The sequence below is a fragment of the Semicossyphus pulcher genome, unplaced genomic scaffold (assembly GCF_022749685.1).
Source record: "Semicossyphus pulcher isolate SPU_LCO1_2020_fin unplaced genomic scaffold, fSemPul1.0.p SCAF_14, whole genome shotgun sequence".
Classification (NCBI taxonomy): Eukaryota; Metazoa; Chordata; class Actinopteri; order Labriformes; family Labridae; genus Semicossyphus; species Semicossyphus pulcher.
In genome coordinates this window covers 7,202,927-7,228,203 of record NW_027211648.1, presented here as the reverse complement: position 1 = coordinate 7,228,203, position 25,277 = coordinate 7,202,927, and the positions used below count along the sequence as shown (strand labels likewise).

At 41.5% G+C, this 25,277-nt stretch overlaps 1 protein-coding gene across 1 annotated transcript in view; it reads right to left on the bottom strand.

Moving 5' to 3' along the window:
- Nucleotides 1–5,654: 5,654 nt before the first annotated feature.
- Nucleotides 5,655–25,277, bottom strand: part of frmd6 (FERM domain containing 6) — a 32,940-nt gene continuing 13,317 nt past the window's right edge. The window contains exons 3-14 of the mRNA XM_069662468.1: nucleotides 24,227–24,317; nucleotides 21,033–21,112; nucleotides 19,219–19,295; nucleotides 18,944–19,130; nucleotides 16,472–16,627; nucleotides 15,884–15,949; nucleotides 14,399–14,467; nucleotides 10,874–11,048; nucleotides 9,522–9,830; nucleotides 9,276–9,407; nucleotides 9,063–9,154; nucleotides 5,655–8,938 (exon numbers count right to left, since the gene is read on the bottom strand). Of these exons, the coding sequence (XP_069518569.1) occupies nucleotides 8,636–8,938; nucleotides 9,063–9,154; nucleotides 9,276–9,407; nucleotides 9,522–9,830; nucleotides 10,874–11,048; nucleotides 14,399–14,467; nucleotides 15,884–15,949; nucleotides 16,472–16,627; nucleotides 18,944–19,130; nucleotides 19,219–19,295; nucleotides 21,033–21,112; nucleotides 24,227–24,317 (1,737 nt within the window). The 3' untranslated portion in view covers nucleotides 5,655–8,635. The remainder of the gene's footprint in view (nucleotides 8,939–9,062; nucleotides 9,155–9,275; nucleotides 9,408–9,521; nucleotides 9,831–10,873; nucleotides 11,049–14,398; nucleotides 14,468–15,883; nucleotides 15,950–16,471; nucleotides 16,628–18,943; nucleotides 19,131–19,218; nucleotides 19,296–21,032; nucleotides 21,113–24,226; nucleotides 24,318–25,277) is intronic.

Genomic DNA, 25,277 nt, shown 5'->3' with positions numbered 1-25,277 from the left:
GCTTCCAGGCGTTGCATAGGAAAAATACTCAACCAAACCCTCAATGACAACAACATCCTGCAAAGCGCACACGACACATGCCCTAACAGAGTCGAGGCTTTAATCATAAAACCACCACAACCATCAACGACTAAAATAATCAAGAGAAAGACCTTCCCTGCAATTACACAACAAAACTGGAACAACAGTCATGATCAACAAGATCATGTTTGCATTCAGCTGGTGTGTATAGCTGTGTGTGGTTATCTGTTTAGTCCCATATGTTTGGATACATATGTTTACATGTTTGTTGGTTAGAAATCTGGTTGAACATGTTTTTTAAAGTAAATATACATATAAAACACAATTTTCTTTCTACCATTGAGTAAGTTGTAAAAATAAAACATCTTTGTTTTCATGTCCACGTTCAGGGTGAGAAGCTAAAAAAGGTTGTTTTAATGTCCTACAGCTGTGTTGCAGCTCTGCTAAACGTGTCAACAGAGAGAATCGCTTCATTTCACGGCTTCCTGACTGATGAGGCGACGGATAGTGGTAATCCAGAGCCACATTTAATAGGACACAACATATATTAGCTAGCTATCTGTTAGCTACCTAAACAGCTAGCGTGAGCATACCTCACTTTCTAGCTAACTTTACAATACAATAGGTAGACAGAAATTCCTAGCTAACGGTAATGATACTAGGAATTGGTTGAATGCTAACATTAGCTGCTGTGACTAAGCTGTCCGACCTCATGAATTGTCATGTTTTTTTTAACCTTTAAATATCACCTGATGTCCCTCTGGTTTTCTCTTTCAGTTGGCTTTTTCTGTCGCTGATTTATCAAGAAACAGTAAAACGGTAACGATTTGTCAGACTCCCTATTTTATTGTAAATGAAACCTTGAACCAGCAGTACATTAAAACAAGATTTGATGCTAATATCACCATATTAGCACTATTATCTTGATCATGTTAGCATGCTAAAGTTGTTGTCAAAATATTACTTGCAAATTTGATGTGTTCAATATTTCTAGAAGCCTGAGCTTATTATATTAAGCACAGTTTCCTTTAGTCTACATTTAGCATGAGCATTGCCATAAGCTGCCATTCAAATTGCAATCTTCAATCTCAAGGAATCCTCCACATTTTGCTAGTAATTGGTGCTACAGCAACATGTTTAATTTAAAAGAACATAAGAAATATTGTAAGTCAGACTCGCTCACAAATATTATAGAGTATAATCTAACAAAGCCCCAGCAGTCCCTCTACAGGAATTAAAAATATTCCAAACAATGTCAGCCATCAGCTTGTCAGTATAATTGTATGTTTTACATTTTATTAGCATTGTAGACTATTTAAGAGCTTGCTTTCCGACTGTGCACGTGTTCAAATGTTTGAACCCGTGCTTCTGTCAGCTTACCGTAGACCTACATCCCCTTTCGCTGCATGTGCGTGCTTTGCCTGGAGGTACACTCGGCTAGAGTTACTCATCTTCGCCCTACTGAACTGAACGTCAGGTTTTCTGTGAATCACATTTTCCTCAGCTCCATTCATGCAGATGTTTTTCTCTGTGGAACTTACAGTACACATCCAAGCAGAGACGGAGAGGGAGAGGAGGAGGAAGATGGAGAATAAGTGAGTCATGGTTCATGTGGAGGCGAACACAGGAAGCCTCTGTCACCAGGATACCACAGTGATCTCTGATAGCCCTTCCTGGGTCCCTGAATGAACAGTTTATTACTTTTTATCTTATCCCTAACTGAAAACATTTAATCAGTTTAATCATTCTGGCTGTTTCAACTGTTAATTTGTGCTTTTAATGATTAAACTCTTTATATTAATTAATTTTAGCGAACTATCTTTAAGCTAACTACTGGTGTATGCTACATTCAACAGCTAAAAATGTCAACTTTGTACTTTTAGCTAGCCTACTTTAAGCTAACAATTTCAGCTGTTTCCATTAGCCTTTTTTTAGCTTACCTGTTCATCCATTAGACTTCCTTTAGCAAACTATTTTCACCTGTTTTTACACATTAGGCTACCCTATTTTAGCTAACTATTTCATGGTTTATCAATAAGCATACTTTAAGCTAACAATTGCAGCTGTTTATCCATTAGCCTTAAATATTTTAACTGTTCGCCTTAAATAGCAAACTAGTTACAACTGTTTAGTCATCACCCTATTTTAGCTAACTGTTTTAGCTGTTAATCAATTAGCCTACTTTAAGCCAGCTATTACAATGTTTTATCCATTAGCCTGCGTTAAGCTAACTATTTCAAATGTTTATCCATTAGCCCACTTTGAGCGTACAAGTTTATCCACTAGCCTTCTTTAAGCTAACCAATTAACCATTATGTTAAGCCATACATAAACAGTTTCTCCATTAGCCTACTTTCAGCTTACTATTTCAACTGTTAGCTATTAGCCGACTGTAGGCGTACTATTTTGACTCATTACTTTAGCTAAATACGTCAACCATTTACCAATTTATTTGAGCTCTTCAACTTCTCTTCTCATTTGCTTTCTAGTATTCATGTACATAGCTTTTCACATATTCCCTGGCAACTGCAAAGCTCCTGAGGTACACGTAGGCTACCCCTGGGAGTCACGACCCTAAGCTACAGTATCTTGTTGAGCATCAGCATAGACAGTGACAGTGAAAGCCCTCCCTCCCTCCATGGCTAGAGACGAGATAAATCCAGAGATTTGTTTATTTGTAATCTGATTACTATGTTTTATTATCAGCTCTGGGGATCATCTCTGAACCTTGTGGTGTCAGTGCAGCTGTTTTGGTTAATAGGCTGGTTTATTAAGTGCTGTTAATCCACCTCTAAGAGGACAGGGGGCAAATGTGGTGACTTGCAGACTTAATACAACTAAAATGACCTTTTCTACTGAAATAAACAAGCTGAAATATATGTCAGCTTTTCAGGAAAAATTAGAAACTTTCTTGGAATCTGACTGACTTAATTTTGGAGGTTATATGAGCCCAGTTGTGGCACAAAAATATTTAAAGCACAAAGGCTGAGTAAAAATGTAATATAGGTTAAAATATAGCTACAGATCACAGAAATTTCACACAATGATTTTGGGTGAGTAGTATGAAGATGAATGTTGCTCGAATTATCCTGTACTAACAGTGTTTTTTTGTGTTTTTCCATGAGGGTTGGGGTTATCACGACTGGCGGGGGAGGGGCCTGGATTTTATTTCTGATTTGCGACCATCTGGCTCCTCCAGGCAGCTGCCGGCCCGAGCCGAGCGGAGCCGCCCCGCCTTGCTAGCTGCTCTGCCCTGATGCCCCATGGGATTTACAGAGAGGTCACCACTGCTGCTGGAGACACAGTGTCATCAAATACTCTCAAACAATCAGCTCAAATGATCGCCCCGCTCACACACACACACAGGCTTATAGATAAGGAGATAAGATGTATGAGAGTATCAGAAAGGATGCAAATGGGATAAATCTCAAGATAAAATAATAAAGGTACCAAAATTAGTTTTTAATTGAAGGCCTCAATAAGATCCACAAAATATAAACAAAAAAAAATAAACGCACGTACATGCTTTGAATGGAGCTACACGTAATTCAGCAAGACAAAAGAGGCGATGGGAGGAGGGGGGAGGTGACAGAGAGATGGAGAGAATGGATTTCCCCCCTCAGTGTTGCCATGGCGACAGCAGTGGATGGTGGATGACTGACTTCCTGTACAGCTGTGGAGCTCGGAGGGGAGAGAGAGAGAGGGACGGAGGAGGAGCTCACCGAGTAGAGCATCCATGTTTCTCTTAAATTCTACATCAGCCTCTCGTTGTGATTTCTGCTTGGATGATGCAGGAATAGGTTTTCAGTAAATCAATCAATCAGTCTTATTTATATGGCACCTAATTATAACAAAAGTTATTTCAGGGCACTCATATAGAGAGACCCAAGATTGATTCCCCATGAGCAAGTGCTTCGCTACTTTTATCATGCAGTTATCAGCCATGTTGACTTTTTGGTTTTATGATGTGGGTTTTTCTCTAATTAAAAAAAAGAGGCCCTTCCAATTCGCGGTGAGAAATGTGTGTGTTTTATAGACTGTTGTAAAAAGAAATGTCAACAGAAGATGTTCTTACTTGGTGTTTGAGATGTTTTTGACCACATCCTTAGCTGTTGTGCGTCCTCACAAATATAGGGGGATGATCAAAGGCTGAGAGCAGAAGCTACAGAAGCAATTAAGTTAAGAAAAAAAGGGTTTAAAGATGGCAGACTGACCGGAAATAAATTGTAACCACTTCACAGGTTTTTATACTTGTATTTCTTACCTTTTGTGTTACATATACAGTCAAAAAACTAACAAAATACCCAAATGACGCCGTATCCATCAATAAAATGTTTTCTTTCAGTGGCTGTGTGTCAGTTGGTCTCCTACAATACAATATTCATATTTATACTGACATCAGTAACAAATCTATAAGCTAATACATTTAAAATGTATTAAATTGTTGATTAATTTAGAGGTAGTTTCACCACAAAATCATGTGAATCAGAGGCTGAGATGGCAGTTACTACTCTGCTAACATTAAGCTAGCTAGCTTTAGCAGGTTTTTTTGTGTGGGGGTGGCTAGCTTTCAGTTGTTTTTCTCTTCCGTTTTGATTGGACTCATTCAGTAATGTTGAATAAGTTTAACTTTACATATCGATCCATATTAATGTGTATTGTTCAGTGACAGATGACATAAGTTTGTGAAAAACTAGCAACATTGTAGCTTTATCTACGGCTAGTTGTGCTATCTCATCAGCTAGCTAACTTTAAGTTGATAAAATTAGCTCATAATGCTCTGAGTTTGGCTATCTAGGTTACATTTGTTTGGTTATTAAGTATGTTTTGTAGTTACATTTAATGTTTTAATCATGTGATAATGATACAGTTCTGTGGTGTGCTTTTTTGTTTAAATGAATAGTCCAAAAAAAATCAATCAAGCTAAAAACGAGGACAACAAAGCTGGACACAGGCAGGTAATATTACACAAAGAAGTATTGTACTCGGGTCAGTAGTGTCAGATGAAGTTGTCAGGTAGATATAGCTGGTAAGGAGGAGGAGGAAGGGGAACCAATGCTTTACTTAACTTTAGGAACAACTAGGCCAGCTGGGAAAGAGAGAACCTTGTTGGAAAGAATCGGCCAAACAACATTATTCTTTTGTAATTGTTTAAAACTCAAACAAAAATGAAGCCAGTCCGTGTTAAAATAGAAAAAAACTGCCACATTAATATTTTTGTTGACCTCGATCTCTTTATGTTCTGCTTTTGTTTGAGCTTTCAGAGGGCAGGTGGAGTCTCATGTGTCAGACAGTACTGCCACCTTCAGGCCAAACTGAAACCTACATGAAAGGCAGTTAACACCAGAGGGCAGCACACGCTAACAAAAAGCTTTGATGATCTTTAAACCATCACCATCCCTTGGATTCATTTAAAAATGTTCTCATCTAATAACCTCCTTTATTATATTGTAGTGACAGTTTTAGTTTGCAACAAGTAGACTATGTGCCACATATAAACTGAATAGGAAATCAATGTCCCTTTTCCCTTATATTTTCTTAATAAATTCTATCATTAAATTGATTTTTGCAAATGTAAAAAAGCAAATAAAATGCACCACTATGAAATCACCACAGAACAGCAGAACTTTGGCAAATAAATGTACCTTTTTATTGATATTGAGGGCATTAGTACCAAGAAGGCACAGACCAGACTTCATAGTAACAATTCTGTTTTTTTAAACTACAGGGTGACAAAAAAAAAATCATTTTTCCTGAAGGGCGATCCTTTCACAGAAAGGATTATGGACACAGACATACAGACTCTTACAAATTGTAAGTATGACCATATATTGAAGTCAGAAAAGGAAGTAAGAACTAATTAAGGACATGGGTTATGACTATGGCTATGTACCTTAACACATACTGTTTTCATATAGAAACTTTGTCCATCAAAATATGACATTTTCATTAATGAGAGGACATACTGTATACGTTTAAAACAGTAAGAGGAAAAACCTGTAAGAAATACAAAAGTTGTTTTTATAATATAGCAGTATCAAATTCATGTATTTGTTACGTATTACATAAATGTATTTTTTTTAATTGTTTGGATGCTGTATTGCCTGCATGTGAAATCTGTGAGCTTGAATAGATGTGGTTACTTAACTGGGATGACTCAGAACAAAACAGTGATCTAATATTACTTTAAATCGGAAACACCGGCAGCATTTGTGAGACAAAATTACACATCATACTTAGCTTAGCTTTAGTTGTAGACTTAATCTAGAGTTAGAGTTTTGAATTTAAAGTTATCACACAGTTGAAAGAAATCTTCTAAAACAACTGAACCGCTCAACTCAGCTCAAGATGTCGAATAAAAAAGCTTTAAACTCATGATTTAAAATCTGAAGGTGACACGTATCAGTGAACAAGTTGTTGGGCAACATGATTATCACTCAGTTTTCTTGCTGAGAGAAAGACGAGAAGATTGATACCAAACACTCTCAAGGTTGTAAAATAAAGGAGATGCTAACACCTGCAGATGGTTAGCCTAGCTTAGCATAAAGAATGAAAACAGCTAGCCTGGATGTGTCCAAAGGTAAGGATAAAAAAAACAACCTTCCTGCACCATATTACTCACTAATTAACACATTACATCAGGTTGTTTGATTCATACAAGAAATAAAGTGTGAAAGTGACATTAATTTCATGGACAATAAAAAGTCCTGCACATGTAAACCTCTCTGAAACGTTGAGTTGTCGTTTTTTCAGCTTGATTTTTCATACAAAAGAAAACAAACACCAAGTGAAATACAAAGTTTAGAGGTGCTAGATGGTAGGTTGTGTTAGCTAGGCTCTCTATGCTATGTTAAGCTAATTGTTGTCTAACTGTGGCTTCATGTTTAATCTACCAGCATGAGTGTGTTAGAGGTTCTCGTCTAACTCTCGGCACAGAGTAGTATTAACTCTTTTTTTGTATATAATTTAAGGTAATAAAAGTTCATTTCAATTAAAAGGTAATTCTGTGGTCACAATAATGCTGCAGCGTTTCCCTCTGTGTGTGAGGAGCTAAATATGACTCTTTTAAAAGCATCACAATATTTTTTTTAAAATAGACAAAGAAGAAAGTGTGGCCCTTTGATTTATGAGTAAAATCACCTTCCTTTTTTGCTCTTTTCACCCACAGCACCCTCCTGTCCTCAGTTACACGAGCTGAATTAAAACATGAGATTTGTGAGTAGTAACAGCTTTTAACACATCCTGTCAGTGACCAAAGTCTTATTTTGTCCATGAGATTAAAATAATAAAACTAGTATTTCTTGTTCGGAGCCACAAACATCACTCGTCCTTAATACTGTCACATACATTATGTTTGTAATACTGAATGAAATCAACCGCACGCAGAATAACTGTTCAACATACACAAGTCTGGACAGCTTATACAAAAACACACACATGTAGAAAGCTTTCATGTAAAACAAAAGGATGAGATAAAAAAAAAAATGTAACAAATTCCAGTTTAAGATGAAATGAAACAGAAGATGACGGACTGAAATAAATCCAGGCAGAAGGAAGACGCGTGCATGTGTGCATCGACATGTATGGTTTGTTTTGGCCCACAGCTCACCCGGCTTCCATTTTGAGTCGAGATTACAGGGAAGCTTTCTGGCCACAAAATCCACGCAAGTCAGGACATGTAGGAACTTACTCGACCTCATTCCTGCAAGAAAGCTCAGTCGGATTTCACAGGACATAAAACAGTTTGAGAATCGGATATTTAAGACGCTGAAAAACTGGCTTGATCTAAAGAAGAAGAAGTGTGAGTGCTATGATAAAAATAATGCTGAGCTTTGAGTTCTGATGGCTTGGATCTTGTGTGATTGTCAAGGCGACGGTTTTGACACCTGCATAGAGTGATGAAGGCACATCGGGTGTGTGTGTTCACATGATTAAGAGTCCAGTCTGAGAGGCGGGAGTTGGCACACTGCACTTCCTGTTTAAGCACAATGAAGCGGAGTAGAAGAAGAACAAAGGGAAGGTTCAGGTTCATCTTCCCTCCCAGCGTCCATGACTTTTTTTTGTGTGAGGATAAGTTGGACAGTTTTTTTCTCTATTTCTCGTCTTTGGTTTGTAGCTCAGAGTGATTTTGTCCTTTGTGTCCTCCATAGAAGATCTTTGATATGCCTTTCATGTCTGTGCATGAGTCTCTGTCACCACCTGCATGCACACACTCTCTTTTTATGACCTTTAAAAGGAGGCAAACACGACGTGTGGTTCTTAAAAACAGTCTGAAGGAGACAGATTTGAATAAAAATGTTTTTTAAAAGAATATGACACGATCCCTTTTGTTTCCTTTCACAGGGGGGAGCAGCTCAGGTTACGTTTTTAAGACGCAGGTTCTCTTTTATTTGTTCTTAAAGTTCCCATTTCAGCCAGAATCCTCCATGTTTGTTCATGTGTTATTCGCATTAGGGAAAGCAGACTTGTTGCCAGTTTCCTCCTTGCTGCTGCCAAGAATAGAAACCACCTCTCCAGCACTCTTCTCTCATCTCGTTCCCTGAGGGCTGAAACATCTCAACATCTGACTCTGAGTCGGAAAAGGTCACCCTGAGGTCGCCTCGTTACGCTTCCGTCACACCACAAACTCAGGGACCTCGTCGCTGGTCAGGTCCAGGGAGAAGTACTTGTTGGTTCTCTTGATGGGGAACGGGTGCTGCTCACTGAGCATGCCGGCCCGCTGCTCGGCGAGACCCTGGTAGCCGCCGCTGCCGCCGCCGCCATCGCTCAGCTCCTGGGCGCAGCCGAACGTGTAGCTGTGGGCGGTGTCCTGGCAGAGCTCCGCCCACTGCAGGCAGTCCTTCTGGTAGAGCCGGATGTCGTCGAGAGACTGGCTGTGTCGGTCTGTGGAGGACTGAGGCTTCCTGCAAGCTGATGTCTGTCGGTAGAAAGAAACGAAAACAAAACTATGAAATAATCAGTCATTTAACTTTTTATGATCAAGAAGAATAAACAAACTGCAGAGGAGGATCCTGTGCTGTGATGACTGAAGGCTGCTTTACCTGCGGCAGAGACTCGATGCTCTGTCCTCTCATCTTGACGACGGTCTCAGAGGAGCTGGAAGTGGAGGAGCTGACATCTTTTACTATCAGTCCTGCAGAGAACAGAACAAAACATGAATTATAGTATGAAGCAATTTGTTTGGTGGCAGCCATTAGTAATGAGTTCACCCTCTTATTAAGCGAGTAGATCAGAAACAGTGCCAGCCTCTTTACCTGAGTATCCGTTGCTTTGATCAGGCGACATGGTCAACATGTCCTCCGTGATGTGGATGCACAGCTCCTGGTCCAGAGCCATCTCATGAAGCTCCTCGTAGTCTTTAGGGTCGTCCACCAGCATCTCAATCTCTGTTGGAGAACAAATTAAACGATGAATGTTATGTCACTTCTTAAAGCCTTTATCTAAACAAAGGAATTATCTTTCTCTGAAACATCACATCAACATCGGCTCTCCACTCTCACCGTCATCGTCCAGTATTCTGTCCTTGCCGCTGCTCTCGATGCCGGATGTGTGCGAGCTCCCGTGGCTGGTTGTGGACGAGCTGCAGGTCCTTAGGGGCCTGTGGGGGGCCTGACCCGGGGCCCTGAAGCTGTCCGTCTCGATGCCGGAGGTGTGCGAGCTGCCGTGGCTGGTGGTGGAGTGGCGGGACAGGCGTTTGTGATGAGACATGCTACCCGCGCTGCTGCCGCTGGCTCGGGAACGTTTGTCCAGATGATCCATGTCCAGCTCGAGAGCGTCGCTGATGTACGACTCCCTGTACTGCTTCTTCTCTGAAATCAGCAAAACACACATTGGTTAATTTATAAGTCGATTCATTCTCAATTGTCAGTTTTTTTTAATCAACATTTTTGATAATCAATTAAATGTTTTGGACTTTTTTTAGCAGAAATGTTTAAATTGTCCAGCTTCCAGAGAATTTGTTGCTGTTCTTCATAATTTATGACAATAAATGAAACATTTTGGGTTTTGGACTATTGGTTGGACAAAAGGAGCAATTTACAGATGTCAAATTGGGCTCTTGGGAATTTGTTTGTAACACATTTTACTTAATTGATTGATAAAGAAAATATTGTGTATAGCCCCTAAAGTGATAATCGCAAAGATTTTTATGTAAATAAATGTCTGTTAAGTCTCTATCTATCGCCCAATGAGGTAACACAATGGTGATTGAGCCTATGGCCCACTGATGAAAGCCTTTGTATTTGCAGTATTACAGACTGGGTGTCTGTGGCGTCACAGGAAAAAATCACAAGCGGTGCCCAGTTAGTGACACGTTTTCCATCAGCCAGCAGTGGTTGGTCTGCCAGAGAGGGTAGGCGGAGCTAAGCGACTGCTTTTCCGCTCTCTGCAAGTGTTGCGAGTAAACAGTAATCTACTATGGCTGAACAAACAAAGAAAAGATGGATGACTACAGATACAACTTCAAAAATGAGTGAAAATCCAAAGAAGAAGAAACAAACTTGACGTTCAGATGAAGCAAACAGTCTAAAAAGGAAAGCGACCGTCAGCGAGGAAAACCAGAAGCTCTAAAACTCACAAAGTAAAACATTTTTTTGTTGAATTTGTACAGAAACAGTAAAAACCAGGATTTGCTATTTTACAGGGGTTAAGTGTTGGACTAATTGTTGGGTAGAGAATCTGCCAGGTAACTAGGAAGTCACTGGTCCCTCCTCTCTTGTAAATCTGACAAAGTAGCTGCCTCAGGACTTACTACTACATTGTCTGTGTTTTCACATAATTATGTTTTGGCACAATAAAACACTTATGCAGTACAACAACATAAGGAATGAAAAAAAGACTTGCTGGGAAATACCTTCGTTCTCCTCCAAGCGGCGGACTTGTTTGAGGACAGGCTGCAGGTTCATGTAGAGTCGGTGGCTGTTGCTGAGCAGCTGCAGGAGGTGACGGGAGCGCACGGGACAACCTGTGTAGTAGATGAGTTTACGGGCCGAGGGCAGGCCGTCAGGGAGGATTTCAAACTTCTTCCCCTGAGAGAGCGGAGGAGGAAAACAGAAAAGATAGCACATGATTACAGGAGTGTTTGATTTATAGCAGTTAATAATATAGGATAATGAGGAATGTGGATTATGATGAAGTGCCAGAGAGGCCCGAAGGCAAACCGCAGCGGAGGAACGTCTGCTCGTGAAAACTGTTCTGTAGCGGAACACAATGCAGCAATTAGTTCTTATTCACTCTTCATTTCAGCAGAAAGACACTGAAACAAAGCTTTTGGAGGATTTTCCAGGAGGAGGACATGTTGGATGAACACATGGAAAAACTAAAATGGTGGTTTGTTCTTTCTCCCGCGCATTCTGGCAAAGGCTCAGCCCAAAAACAGCTGTCTTTAGTGTCAGCGGGGTTGTTTTCAATACAGACCTATAAACATTTCTGCAAAGGTTTGGACTTTCAAAGGCGACGGGCGGGTGTAGAGCTCTGGAAAACGCACAGAGCTGCACATTTCTGACCACAGCACTGAGCTCTCCCTTTATTTACCCCGACATTTTTAAAGAAACCAGCTCATTCTAGGTATGTTCAGAGCCTGTGCACAGGTAAGGAAGAACATTATAGATATGCAGCTTTGTGCTAAAGGCATAAGAAACTGACAGTCTGTTGGCAGTGGCTTTCTCCGTATGATCATTTTCTCCGGGCAGAGTTATCCTTGAGGCTTAAAGACTTCCTGCTCCAGTCCTTGGACCTTCAAAAAAACTGTGTGGGAAAATGAAAGAGAAACTCTCTTCCTTTCCTTCAGCTGAGTATTTTTCTTTAACCTCAAACTGCCCCGCTGCAGCTCCTGCTGGCCACCAGTAAAACACTGGTGGCAGTGAGTAAGTATGAATGAGCCAAACCGTGTGAGGCAAAGGTCACTGCTGGAAAAAAACCTCTGCTCTTAACTCTTTGTGCTCTGCTGTCTTTGTACTTTGTGCTTAGCTTTCACTGCTTTTATGCCTTTCCTATGTCTTAGTAATAAAAGTTCTTTTATTTTCACGTGATGTTCAGGATGTTTTGCACGACTTGTTGAATTTTGTTTTGAATTGTTTGAATTTGCCAAATCTGCACCATTAAAAGTCCTGATTTATTAGCTCCTTGAAGTCCCTGTTTGCACTATAACTATGAATCTATCTGACGTATGTGTGTTCTGGATTGGCTGACTTAAAGTTATAATCTCGAAGATCTCAGTTTCGTTCTCTTTGGCGGCACCTGTGGCGATAAACGGTAATTGCGGGAGCACACTTCCCAGATATCCAGACAGTGCTGCATGTGTGACGTCCACGGTTGGCTCCGGTTGTAACTCTTGATTTTCCTCGCTGACGGTCGCTTTCCTTTTCAGACTGTTTGCTTCATCTGAGCGTCGAGTTTGTTTCTTTTTCTTTGGATTTTCACTTATTTTTGAAGTTGTATCTGTAGTCATCCATCTTTTCTTTGTTTGTTCAGCCATAGTAGATTACTGTTTACTCGCAACACTTGCAGAGACCGGAAGAGCAGCCGCTTAGCTCCGCCTACCCTCTCTGGCAGACCAACCACTGCTGGCTGATGGAAATCACGTCACTAACTGGGCGCTGCGAGAGAGATTGAGATTGAAAGTCGCACCAGACACCCAGTCTGTAATACTGCAAATGCAAAGGCTTTCATAAGTGGGCCAGAGGCTCAGTCACCATTGTGTTACCTCATGCAGTGATAGATAGAGACTTAACAGACTTTTATTTACATGAAAATCTTCAAGTTTATCACTTTAAGACACCGAGATCAAGGGATGCGTGTCTGACTCAAACTGCATTTATGAGACTCTTTGGGGTTTAAATAGATAAAGACCATGGTGGCAGACTGTGTGCACACAGCAGCAGACTGGTGTCAAGTGTCAGGTTATTAAAAGGTTTTCAGATGCCACTTTTCTCATTTCATGCAGCACACATGGTCACTTCATCTAAACTCTCTGCTGAAGACAGCTGGACAACTTTCTCCCCTTTCCAAAAATTCCTCCCAAACAGGCCACACACATCGAAAACTCCCAGCGTCACCCTGGAGGCTGATTCATCCAACAATCCCTCAACACGACCGGCATCCACCAGAGAACTGGCGAGGCTAAGAAAGACTCTCAGATCCAACACCACAGGACACGAGGGGATGATTTCATTTGGAAATTCAGGGGGAAACTCTTAGGAGCGTTTTGCAACTTTCTTCTGTCTTATTGCATCAGAAATACTGAATCCCACCACTCCTCTTTCCTCAAACCTTGATGCAAAGATGGGATAAAGTCATCCCGGCCAATATCCTGAACAGAAAATCCCCCTGAAAGCCGTCGCAACATCTGGTGTTTATCGACGCGCACGTCCCTCCGCCCCCGCTCCGCACTTTGTACTTGTACGGCCGAAGCTGCAGCCGTAGCGGCAGCGGTGTTGGATGACGCGACTCGTGGGTGTGGTGGAGGAGAAAGCCTGTTATTCAGGAGAAGGGTGGGACGGAGCCACGAGAGGCCCTTTCGCGTCCACAGTGAAACCACAGCGGCCACGCCACGGTCGCTTCTCTCTCACGGCGCAAAGAAAAACAACCGAAGAAAACAGAAGACTGAGGAAAACAGGATGTCTTTTTATGAACCGTGTGGCAGATGCAAAGGTTGTTTGTGCCAGAGTGAGACCCAAGCAAAGCTCACAGAGGACAACAAAGCAAGTTGCTGAGCTTTACAGTCATATTCCCCATTTTTAAAGTCCCTAACAGTGTGTTATAATACAGAAAAGGCAGCTCAAATTAGATCCACAAGGGCTCGATTAGTGTGCAACAGCAGTGATAACCAATAATGACCTCTTAGGGATGTGATTAATAGCCGACTGGCAGAAAACGTGAAGCCGTCACAGTGAAACAGATATATAGTGAGCTTCTCCCAACCCTCCTGCGATAACAGAAACCCTCTGGAAGCAAATTAACCGACTGCTGCGCTCAGCTCAACGACAGGCTGAGTCAGAGCCTGATGAGGAGGAGAACAGGGTTTCCTTTAAAGGGTACAGGGACAGCAGTGGTAAGTAATAAAAGGAGGAAATCAAGGGTTTATCATAAGAGAGAAAATAAGTCTGCAGTATACAGTGTCTGCGTGTGTGTGTGTGTGTGCGTGTGTGTGTGCAGGGAAAGTCTCCCTAAATCCCTGATTAGTTCCAGAGGACTTGCAGGGCTAAGATAAAACAGCAGTGTGGAGAAAAAGGAGCCCTGCGTAAAAATTTCCACGACCCCGAGCAGGAGCTGGGCTTTCGCAACCACCGCCAAGAGTCAGGGGGTGTTTGGGTTTCGTCACCGCTGGAGCGAGTGTGAAAGAATACAACAGAAAGGTGTGATGCTGCGCCTGACTCACCACAAATACAAGTTTTCCCACGTTGGTCCACGGGAAGTCGTACAACAGTTGCCTCACGGAGCCGACGTTCTGCAACACGCAAGCACAGAAACATGGGAGTCAATAGTCTTACTTAAGGTAGAGTAATGGTTTTCAGATGAAGAATCCAGCAAAGAAAGGACACCACTGTTGCAACACACTGCAAAAAAATCTCTTTCCTACTTGTTTATTTAAACTGTCAACTTGTTCAGAGGTTTTCCTGAATAAAGAGCCAAAAGTGGAACAATAAGCTTATTCTTTTTGCCTTTATTTATAGGACAGCTGATGAGAAACAGGAAATATTTCGGGGGAAGAGAGTGGGAAAAGACAGCGAAGGGCCGAGGGCGGGAGTCCAACCTGTGGCTGCTGCACTGAGGACTGTAGCCTCTGTTTATGGGGTGCCGGCTCTACCCACTGAGCTAACCCAGCAGCCCTGTAAGAATATTCTCTCTGCTGGCTGCAACTAAAGGCTGCGTTCAATCAGTCTGTCAACTTCTTTTTGATGTATGAAAATATTTCATATACGTTGATATAAAACACACAAACACACTTTTGAAGACTCTTTAAAGAGGTTGCGTAGATTTTAAGAGAACTCCACTCTTAGGCAGTGTTAATTTCGTTAACTAAAGTTAGGACGAAAATCGTTCGTCAACCATCTCTCTTCCACGACAAGGCATTGACAAGCTAAAAATAGATCGTTTATAATAAAGTCTGACGGCACGTATGTTTCGTTTTCATTAACGAGACGGGACTAAATGTTAGCGGTGGCCGTCAGAAATTTGAAATGCATATTTTCCCCCGCTGTACGTCTAATCTGTCTGTCAAAATACAAACAATGCATTCCTGTGACTGGGTAATCGTGTTGGAGATAACGGGTATCATGAAGGTTTTTGTGAACTTTCTCTGTCAGCTTCAGGCTCTGTGCGCGCTCACAGAAAAAGAGGCGCGTCTTTGACAAAAAAAGGAGCGCTCATCGGCTGTCTGCTTCAGTCAGACTGTTTGATCATGAAAAGTCATCTTTAGATGCTGTGTCTTTATCGCTCTTTTACCGCATGGATGATCTGCTGAAATTCAAAGTGTTAATTTGACCTGAAGCAGGTGAAAACAAGAAGAGTGAGACTGGAGGGTTTTGACTTCAATGTGATGACTTTTTATTGTCTAAAACTGGACTAAAATGTTTTGAGTTGTCGTTAACTAAAACTATAAAGGGTAAAAATGACTAAAATGTGACTAAAACTAAAAAGCATTTTCATCTTAAGACTAAGAATCTAAAATAGCTGCCAAAATAAACACAGCTCTTAGGACAATAAACCCAAATTAGTTGTTAGGATAGAGGTTTGCAGTTCTCTTTCTTTCAGTAATTAGAGAATAAATAAAACAGGAAACAAACAGCAAATCACCAAAGTCTAATCAAATAAAAGAACACCTCAGTCACGACCTCATTGCTAAGTAAGAAAGGTTGAATACCTGAAATATTTGGATACCACGTAAAGTCAGTCCCAATGTTAGAGATGCCTCCACTTCCTTCTTGTCCTGTTAAGAGAAAATATATAATAACAACTTTTATTTATAGAGCACCTTTAAAACAAGAGTTTTGACAACCAAGCACAAAACAAGCAAAGAAAAAATCACATCAGGTGGAGTCGAATCCAACAAGCTGTCGAAGCATCAGATGCTCCGTTAGCCGAGTAAGAGGCTGTGTGCTCCAGTTTTAATGTCAGTTAACTTTTATTACTTCCTGTTTATGACTGTAAGATCTCTCCTTTCCCTCATCTTTAACTCCTTTTTGATTAGATTTGAGATATAAAAATAACTCATCTAGAATCTGTAAGTGCATATGAATGAGTGTGTTTATAGCTGTATGGGTTTATGTACATTTACTGTTTTTATTTGTTCGTCCTTATGTGCTGGACTTTCTGTATGTGTTAAGGAAGGCATGAAAACAGCCTGGTTATCAAAAGGAGTTCATTATTCTAATTAATTTGCATGTAGAGATAAATCATGTTAGCCAGAGAGACTCTCATGTAGCTACCTGAAAACAGTCCCATCTCTCACCTTGTACAGTCTGTAGTAGTGGACAGTGACATCATCCAGCTGTGCACACTCCTTGATGTATTTGAGATGAGCCTCTGAAGCCGTGAGAGCGAACTGGTCTTTGTGCATGTTGGGGATGTGCCTCAGGATGTACTCGCGGCCACGCTTTGCTATCACCTGAGCGGAAAGAGGAAGAGTGACACGTCAGACTTGGCTGCCCTCGAGTTGTTCAGACTCATTGCAGCAGATTGGCCGCGCAGGCTGCCAATAAGGGTAATGAAGCTCCTGCTGCAGGCCAAACAGATGTCAACCTGGAGAGACTGAGAGCGGAGGCACAAACCGGAAACGCTCGCTAAGCTTCACGCGTGGTTTCTGGAGATTTTTCTAAGCATCTAAATCTGTCGGAGGCTCGCTGTAGAGTAGCGCTCATCATCGAGCAATTTCCTGTCACTGCTGGTTTGGAGTGGCGATAAGAAGGCAGGGGGTTAATTACAGGAAGTGAAGGGCAATCAGACGGGTGTGGCTGTCAGAGCCGGAGAGGTGCAGAGGGGGGAGGGTGCCAGTGTGGCCAGAACAGCCGTGTCAGCGGGAGCATTTCTCAAGTTTAAAAAAAAGACAGTGTGTGTGCCACTTTCACGGACAAAAATAAACTTGGTGCCCCAGTTCTGATTATCCCACATGCTCCGATGTGTTTGGACGGGGTGATTAATGGAAGGTGGCTACAGACCCACATATTGTAGACAGGTCAGGAACACTAACACACCTTTACAGTATGTTTCAGCCTCTCAGTCGGTGATGCAGCAGTTTAATTTCAGCTGAGACTTGTTTAAGTTACTGATGTTTTACAAGGACATTCACTGTGACTCACTGGAAATCAGACAGACTTACCACAGAAGGATTTAAAGCAGTGATGTGTTCACTGTATTACTCACATTTAACATCACTTTTAAGCTTCTTGCGTATGCTGCAGCCTCTCACCTACATGCTATTTAAATATAGAAAAACTAAATGCTTAAAAGCTCATACTGAATAAATGTCTTCTGATTTGAATCTGGCTGTTTGTGTTGCAGGTAATACCCCTCTATCTATTTACACGTTTCCTGTCTGTCTCCATACTGTCCACGATCTAATACATGTCAAAATCTTTTAAAACAATCAAATCTTTTCAAAAAAAACTGCAATTAGGATTCTCATTATAAGTTAACAAGTGTTTACATTTTAGAAGAAGATATCCTTCATAAATCCCAGGGGGGTAATTCAATGTTTTCACTCTGTTATTATTAGAAACATGCTGCACACACACTGGCCCTAGATACACACATGCACTCTATGGACATGCTTTCATGGAGAGATGTCAGAGTGAGAGGGCTGCACATGGACATGTGCCCCGAGCAGTGGACGATTCTGTGCCTTGCACAAGGACATTTCGACAGTGCCCAGGAAATGACACGGCTACCAGTCCCAATTTCCATGATTAGTCCATACTGGGACTTGAACCAGCCACCCTCCAGTTCCCAAGCCAAGCCCAAACAGACTGAGCGACCGTCTAGCCCAAAACAGTGTCCTAAAAAGAGCTGTACGGGTTTGTCAGAAGTAGTTGAAATCTTCCTATTCTGATTATAAGTTACTTCTTGAGTCATAGATTTAGCCTGTAATGCCAAAAAATAATTTGATTCAGCTTTTTCAGAAGATTTGCTAATTACCTAACATTTTAAATTGCATTAGTCTGAGATTTTAAGATGTTTGGTGGATAAAACAAGAAATTTAAAGACATCACTTTGGACTCTGGGGAATTATTATTAAATTTTACTATCTATTCTTATCGCCAGATTAATCCATAACAAAAGTAAGTATTAGTTGAATCCTTTAAAGGGGACATATTTTAGCGGTGCAACCAATTTTCTATTAGTCTACTGTTTTTGAATCACGTTGGTAAAGTTTGTTTCATTTTAAAAATTTGATTCATTATTAAATAAAACAATTTTTCAGAGCCTCTCTTTCCTCCTGAAACGAACAAGCCGTATGGCCATTCAAGGGTCAGACTTTAGCCACGATTGGCTGACAGTATTTGGAGTGACCACGTAGCCCCTCCCCCACCCGTGCGATCCCACATGGGGGAGCTGCCTCATTCCAAAGCTGGAGAAAACATGGCCGCTCTAGGATCGGTTATTCGGCCTTATATGTACGAGCCAGAATCGCCAGGAGCTTTCAGAATGACTGAGGTGAATGACGGTGAATGACGATTGGTCCATTTCAGTCTAAGCAGGGTTCTACGTAGAAACCTGCAGCTGTTCTGAACGACCCATTTCAGAGGCTACCTTTTTAAAAAATACGGAATTATGCAGTTTTGACTTTTTCATTGTGAACAATAAACACCCAAAAATGTGAAACCCATGAAATATGAGAAAGGGCGGGACGATCAGTCATCCTAAATCATCTCTTCTTCTACTTTCACATGCGAGCCCACATAAGGTGCTCGTTGGACACACTCACCCATTGGGGGAAGTAGGCTTCGGGTTCAAAGTACTTCCCAAAGTGCTTGTTACGTTTGAAGTTGCCGAGGTCGGCCTGCAGGGCGAAGGCTGCCAGCAGGAAGTACGCCTCCTCTCTTTGGATGCACTGAGAGAGCAACACCTGTTTCCTCAGGTGCCAGTAGTAGTAGTACCTGGCTGCCCGGTCACTGCAGGGCACACAGAGAGCAACGTTAGACCAGATCATAGGTTCACTGAGTGATGTGAGGACAGTTTGTAGCTTTAAGTTTTACTTGCCTGATCAATCTCCCGTTCTCGACGTAATACTGAGCTCTGAAGTGAATGATCATTGGAGGCCCAAACTGGTCGATGCCCTGGAAAAGAAACAAGGGAAGATCTTTGTTTACTTCTGTAACAGCCAGGATTAAACATTTATACCAGGCTACGCATGTCATAGTTTCAAAAGTGGGGAAAATGAGCAGTTTTGATAAACAACTATATACAACGAGGAACCTGTGTAACTGCTGGAAAAAGCTTCATCTTTGCTGTACAGGACAGGCTTTGTAAACTACTAAACTGATTTGGCATCAGTTTATATGCCAGAATGCCAAAGTTATAAGGAGCAAAAATATCTTATGTTGATAGCTTCAGATCATCTGCTGTTGATGCTGCAGTAAAGAACAATAGAAAACAACAGCTAAATAAATAACTAAATAATTCATTTGAGTCTGCTTCATCAGTAATGTTGTGTGTATAAACACATAAAACAAGAATCAGTTCCCAATAGGGCCGTCAATCAATATTCTAAATTTGAATATGTAACCGGATTGTATTAAAAAACAAGATATTCGATTGTTAAAATTATTATTCGATGTGAGAAAAATCAGCACTACCGCGACCGTCTCGCAAACTCTAGCGTGCTCATTTGTACTCGTGTGCACTCGCTTGGTTATGGAGCATCTTTGAATGCACACGTAACTTTACACTAGCTGAAACGCGCAAATACAACAACCGTGTGGCGTGTGGTAATGATGGCAGTCGGGGAGAGAGAGATTCTCACCCCCGTTATAACAGACAGGTGTAGGTACGTTCATGTTCAAATAGATAAACCTGCCACAGCACAGCTCGCTCGGAGCGCTGGATGTCTGGGTTTTGGTTTTTTTTTTTAAGGTGTAGGAAGCCTATGTTGATCTTTTAAAAGGGCATGTTTATGTTTAAATAAATATATCTTTACAAGTTAGCTTGTCTCTCGTTGTATTGGTGTTTCCTCTTTCCTCTGAGCAAAAAAACATATTTGAATAGTTTTTTTAGAAGGAATAATCGAAAGTCATTCTTGGCCAACTTTGACAGCACTGGTTCCCAATACAGGATGTTAAAGTAATAGATTAACAGTTTGGGAAAAGAGAAGAGAAGAACGACCTGCTTTCATGTCTGCAAACCTGAGGTAATTAGCCTAGCTTAGCAAAAAGACTGGAAGCGGATGGAAACAGCTAGCCTGGCCAGCTCAACAATAACTCAGAAACCTCTCCCGAGTTCAGAGAAAAGGCATCCAGCGCCACTTAGGCTAACATAGTATTTGTGTTCCTCCCACACAAACAGAAATGTGAAAACAATAGTTTGTGGGTTTTCAGACTGAAACTATGTGGAGTGTGTTTCTGTCACAGTGAGGTTGCCGGCTGTCACGCCTATACAGAAACTAAACCTGTGTTTAACAGCTACATCTGGTAACTTGGCCACAGCTGGAGACCCTGCAAAGAAGAGCCGGACCTATAATTTGTGACCGAGAATATTTCCCAAAATGTTGAACTGTTTCTCTTTTATATTCTGCAGCTTCATAAGCAAATACACCTGCACCAGCGGTTTACGGTATGTAGAGGATATGCCTTCAGGTAACCGGTTTATTATTCCCCTCGCTGTGGGCATAAAAGCCAAACTACATGATGCTGAATTTTATTTGAATAAATCTTGATAAATCTCCCGTAGAAGACCCATTAAATCCAGTTCTGTGACTTCGGCTGGTAAAATATGTGAATCTTGCAAAGTGTGGGTTTAAACCTGGGACTTAATGTCCTCGGCTTACTGTGAAACTTTTTAATGAATGAACTTCTTACCCTGCTGGCTTCTCTCTTCCATTCTTTGGGGCAATATTTGGATAGCTTTTGATCCAGCTCCATATAGATGTGTTCATTATCTGTGGGAAGAGGAGAGCAAAAGTTTAGCTCAGACACTGTTTAATCAGTGTGTGTGTGTACATGAGGATGTATAGGCGCCTTCATGTTTGCGTGTGCACAGAGAAATCCCCCCTGAATGCATCCTGTTCAAAGTCTGCCTCCGAGCCATCACATCAGTCAGCCCCTGCACTTCCCTTTGTACTCAGAGCCTCTGGTGCTCCTCCTCACTCCCTCACCTCACTCTGTCGGGGCGTAATCTGCTCCAGACACCTTTCATGAGCTGCAGCCCTGCTGATCTGACAACTCTGACTTCTATACAATGAAAACTTGTTGAAAAGCAGAAAATAAAACGAAGAGCAGGAGCAGAGCCCCTCTGGCAGAACATCAATGTTTATTTCCTTAGTGTATTTGTAAACTTCTGAGCGGAAACGAACAACTATGAAGTCCTGAATGTACTCGTCCTTGTTAACACCTTGTTTTGATGCGTTTATTCTATTATCTGCCCATAAACATAGTTCTGGTTTCATGTCCTCCAGCACAGAGACTTCTGCCGCCATCCAGACACATCTGAGGTCCATTATTTCTTGTTTTGTGGCGCTGAAAGAATCCAAATATTACAAACTCAACATCAGTATCTGCTTCCAGAAACAACATCCCTGCTGATCAGGCCGATCTCTGGACAGCAGTGGGAAAAGTTTTCACTGAGAACTATTTGTGGTCGTACCAGGGTCGGTGGTGATTATGAGAAAAGTGATTATATCAGGGTCAGTGGTTATAAGATAATTGTTTTGGCTTTTCTGCCTTTATTCGATAGGACAGACAGGAAATGTGGGGAGTAGAGAGAGGGGGATGACTTGCACCAAATGATCGGCAGACCTGGAATTGAACCTGCGATCAGTGCGTCGAGGACTGTAGCCTCTGTATACGGAATGCCTCCTCTACCAACTGAGCTAAACCAGCGCCCCCAGGGGTTATTCGTTTTTCAAGGGCAATTTTTACCAGGTGTATTAGATGTCCAATCAGTGTGTCGCTGAAAACAACTGCAGGTGTTTTTTTATATGATAATACCTAAGGTTGAAAATCTGCTAAATTTCCTCTTTAAGATTTGACAGAATTGAACTTTGAACCTACTTTTTGTTGTCTGTTTATAGAAAATCACATTTATTTCCCTGCAGATTGCATGAAGATAAAAAAACTGCTTGATCCAAATCAGACTTGAATCCATTGATCGTGGCTGGCACTGGCTCGTGGCTAAATGTATGTAGCCTAAAGGAAATGATGTATATACTTTGGAGGGATGCCATGAGATGTTTGGCTGAAAAGCAAAGTGATAGAGGAACAAAACTGAACCGATTTAAAAAATATATATATATATATATATATATATAATTTTTTTTAATCTATTATTATTATCAAATAATCTGCCAATTATTACACTGATTATTTGATGAATTGTTTGGTCTATTACTGCCAAAAACAACAGATAAAAGGGTCCGTGTGACGTCTTTAAATTGCTGCACTCGTCAGGCTCTCGCAGAGAGATATTTTGTTTCTATCGTGGAGGACTAAAAATACAGAAAATATTCACATTTAAGAGGCAGTGAAATTGTGACAGTTTTTCTTTAGAAATTATTAACATGAGTAAAGCCACTTTCCCACTGGTCAAAAAACCCACTAACACCCGCTAACATCCGGCTTTTTTGCTTAATGGGAAAAGTTACAATCGACATTCACCCGAGTCAAATGACTCTGCAGTAGACCCGGGTAATAATCGTCTCGGCTCCTACCGGCATTGATGGGAACACAAAACCTGTGTCGACACGCTAATCTCCGCCCCCTTTCCGGCAAGATGCTATGCTCCTTCGGTAACTTCTGCGACTCCTTGTCATCTCAGCTACAAATCTCGCCCGTCTCCATCCGAGCAGCGCTCGAACATTGTTCCAAATTTGTCGCGGCAGGTTTGATACACAGACTGAATGAGCAATAGATACAATAAAGACCTAACCACCGTAACATCTTCACTGTTTACTAACCCTGTTTCAGGCACGTTTGTGACGTCAGACGGTGACGCAGCAGAAAAGAGACCGACAGGAGTATACGCCACTGGCAATGGGAACTGAGACAATCGGCATTTATAAGTGGGTCTTCCCGGGTCTGAAAAAGTTGCATTAGCATTCTGCTGACTGACTAATCCACAAATCTAAGCCATTTAAAACAAGGTGAGTCGCGGGCAGCTAACAAAAACACACAGCTCACAGAAAAGTACACTTCAACAACCTAATAATACCTTCTTGCACTCATAAATGCTGGTTAAACAGATTTTTTTGTCCTCCAAACATCAAGCACACAAAGACGTATTTGAACCTGTATCTGATGGGCTCGGCTGTGGTCGGGGGGACAGTGGGTGACACACAGGGAGTGGGTGGCCTCTGTTTGCCTTGGGGATTTCACGCTGTTCAGACAAGCACTTCAGGAATGTCCCGCAATCAGACCCATTGGCTCCTACCCAACTGACCTGCTGGGCCGCCATTGGCTCATCTGGAGGCCAGCTGTCTGAAAACACTGCCATTGCAATTTACTCTCCCTTTGCATTTGCCTACAACTGTCACCCGCTGTCTGCCCAGCCGTGGTGCAGACACAGTGACTCACTCCGCACGTAGGACCCTCACCGTGCCGTCACCGTAAAAACAACTGTAGCCTCGCTGCACAATGGGGGCCAGTCAGGACGAGGAGGCCCCGGTTCCTGAGCGACCGCCATGACATGTAGGTGAGAGACGCTACGTTTAGGGCAGATTCCTGTTTCCCAGCCGAGTTATTGGTCTGAGGGCAGAGCCTGCATAGTTACTCTGTTTCTGCGTGGCTCTGGTGCTCTTTGTTACTGCGTTCACTCCACAATGAGCATGATGTAACCACTAATTGACTATTTAAAAATAAAACGCAGGGTTGTCTGCACAATTGAGGATGTGAGGGACAGTTATAGCAAACAATGGCTGCTCTGTTCAGCCGACGGGTAAACAAGTTGCAGGACAGATAATATGAGCAGAGCACAACACAAAACAACATGTGAAACTGCTCAGACGATGAAGACCTGGTTTGTTTCCCCCCGAATAAATCCCTGAAATAAAAAGCCTTACTCTGAATAACGCTGAGTCCAAACAGGTGACAGTCCTTCAGCCTCAGGAGGTCACACACCTGCACCAACAGTTCCTGGCACAAGGTCTTCACCTGAGGAGGAGAGAAGAGGAGGAGGTGTGATTTTCAGCTTTGTAGGATCACCTGATAGCTGCTATATAAACAATACAAACATAAATACTCAAACAAATATGATACCCTGCCTCCTATTTTACGTTGTTATGAAAGTTGTGCAAGCCTTGACATATTTCAGTTCAATTAGGAAGCTTGTTTTTGGCCACCAACAATGGAACAGTGTATTCAAAACTGTTGTTTTAGAAGAAATAAATGATCCGTCCGATAATCAAGAGATTAATTACATTCCTGAGATTCTGCACCAGAAAAAAGATTGTTGTTTCGTAGGTTGCAGCTGAAATCTGCCAACAAACACTGAGCACCATTTAAAATGAAATCCGAACCTCAGTGTGGGCTCTGAAAGGCAAAGTTTAACAAGCTCATTTACTTTCAAGGAAAGGGTTCGATGTGGAGCTCGAAACAATGTCTGTATGATGAATATGAAGTTTAAGCTACCAGTTCGTTAGCTTAGCTTAGCATAAAGACCGGAAATATCAAGTAGCTAGAAATAACTCTAATTTGAGTTATCTAACTATCTATCTTTGATTTATCTAAACAAAAAATCAATTAAACGCACAGTGGGTAATGATGCCTTGAAGTAGCAAAGGATCATGGGAGTTGTTGTCCTAACTGTTTATCGATCACCATTAATGAAGAAAAACCAGAAATTAAATTTAAGGATGAGGTAATGTGTGGGGCTGTAAACGAATATCCTAAATCTGAATATATAACTAAATTGTAATAAAGATTGGATATTTGATTGTTAAAATCAATATGCAATGAGAAAAAAATCTGCACTACCGCGGCTGACTCTCTTGACGCACTCTCTTGGTTACGGGGCGTCTTTGAATGCATCACAACGTCACGTTATAGTTAATATTTGTATTAAATGTTTTCAGCTAGACTAAAGTTAATTACAACATCTGTGTGGCGTGTGGT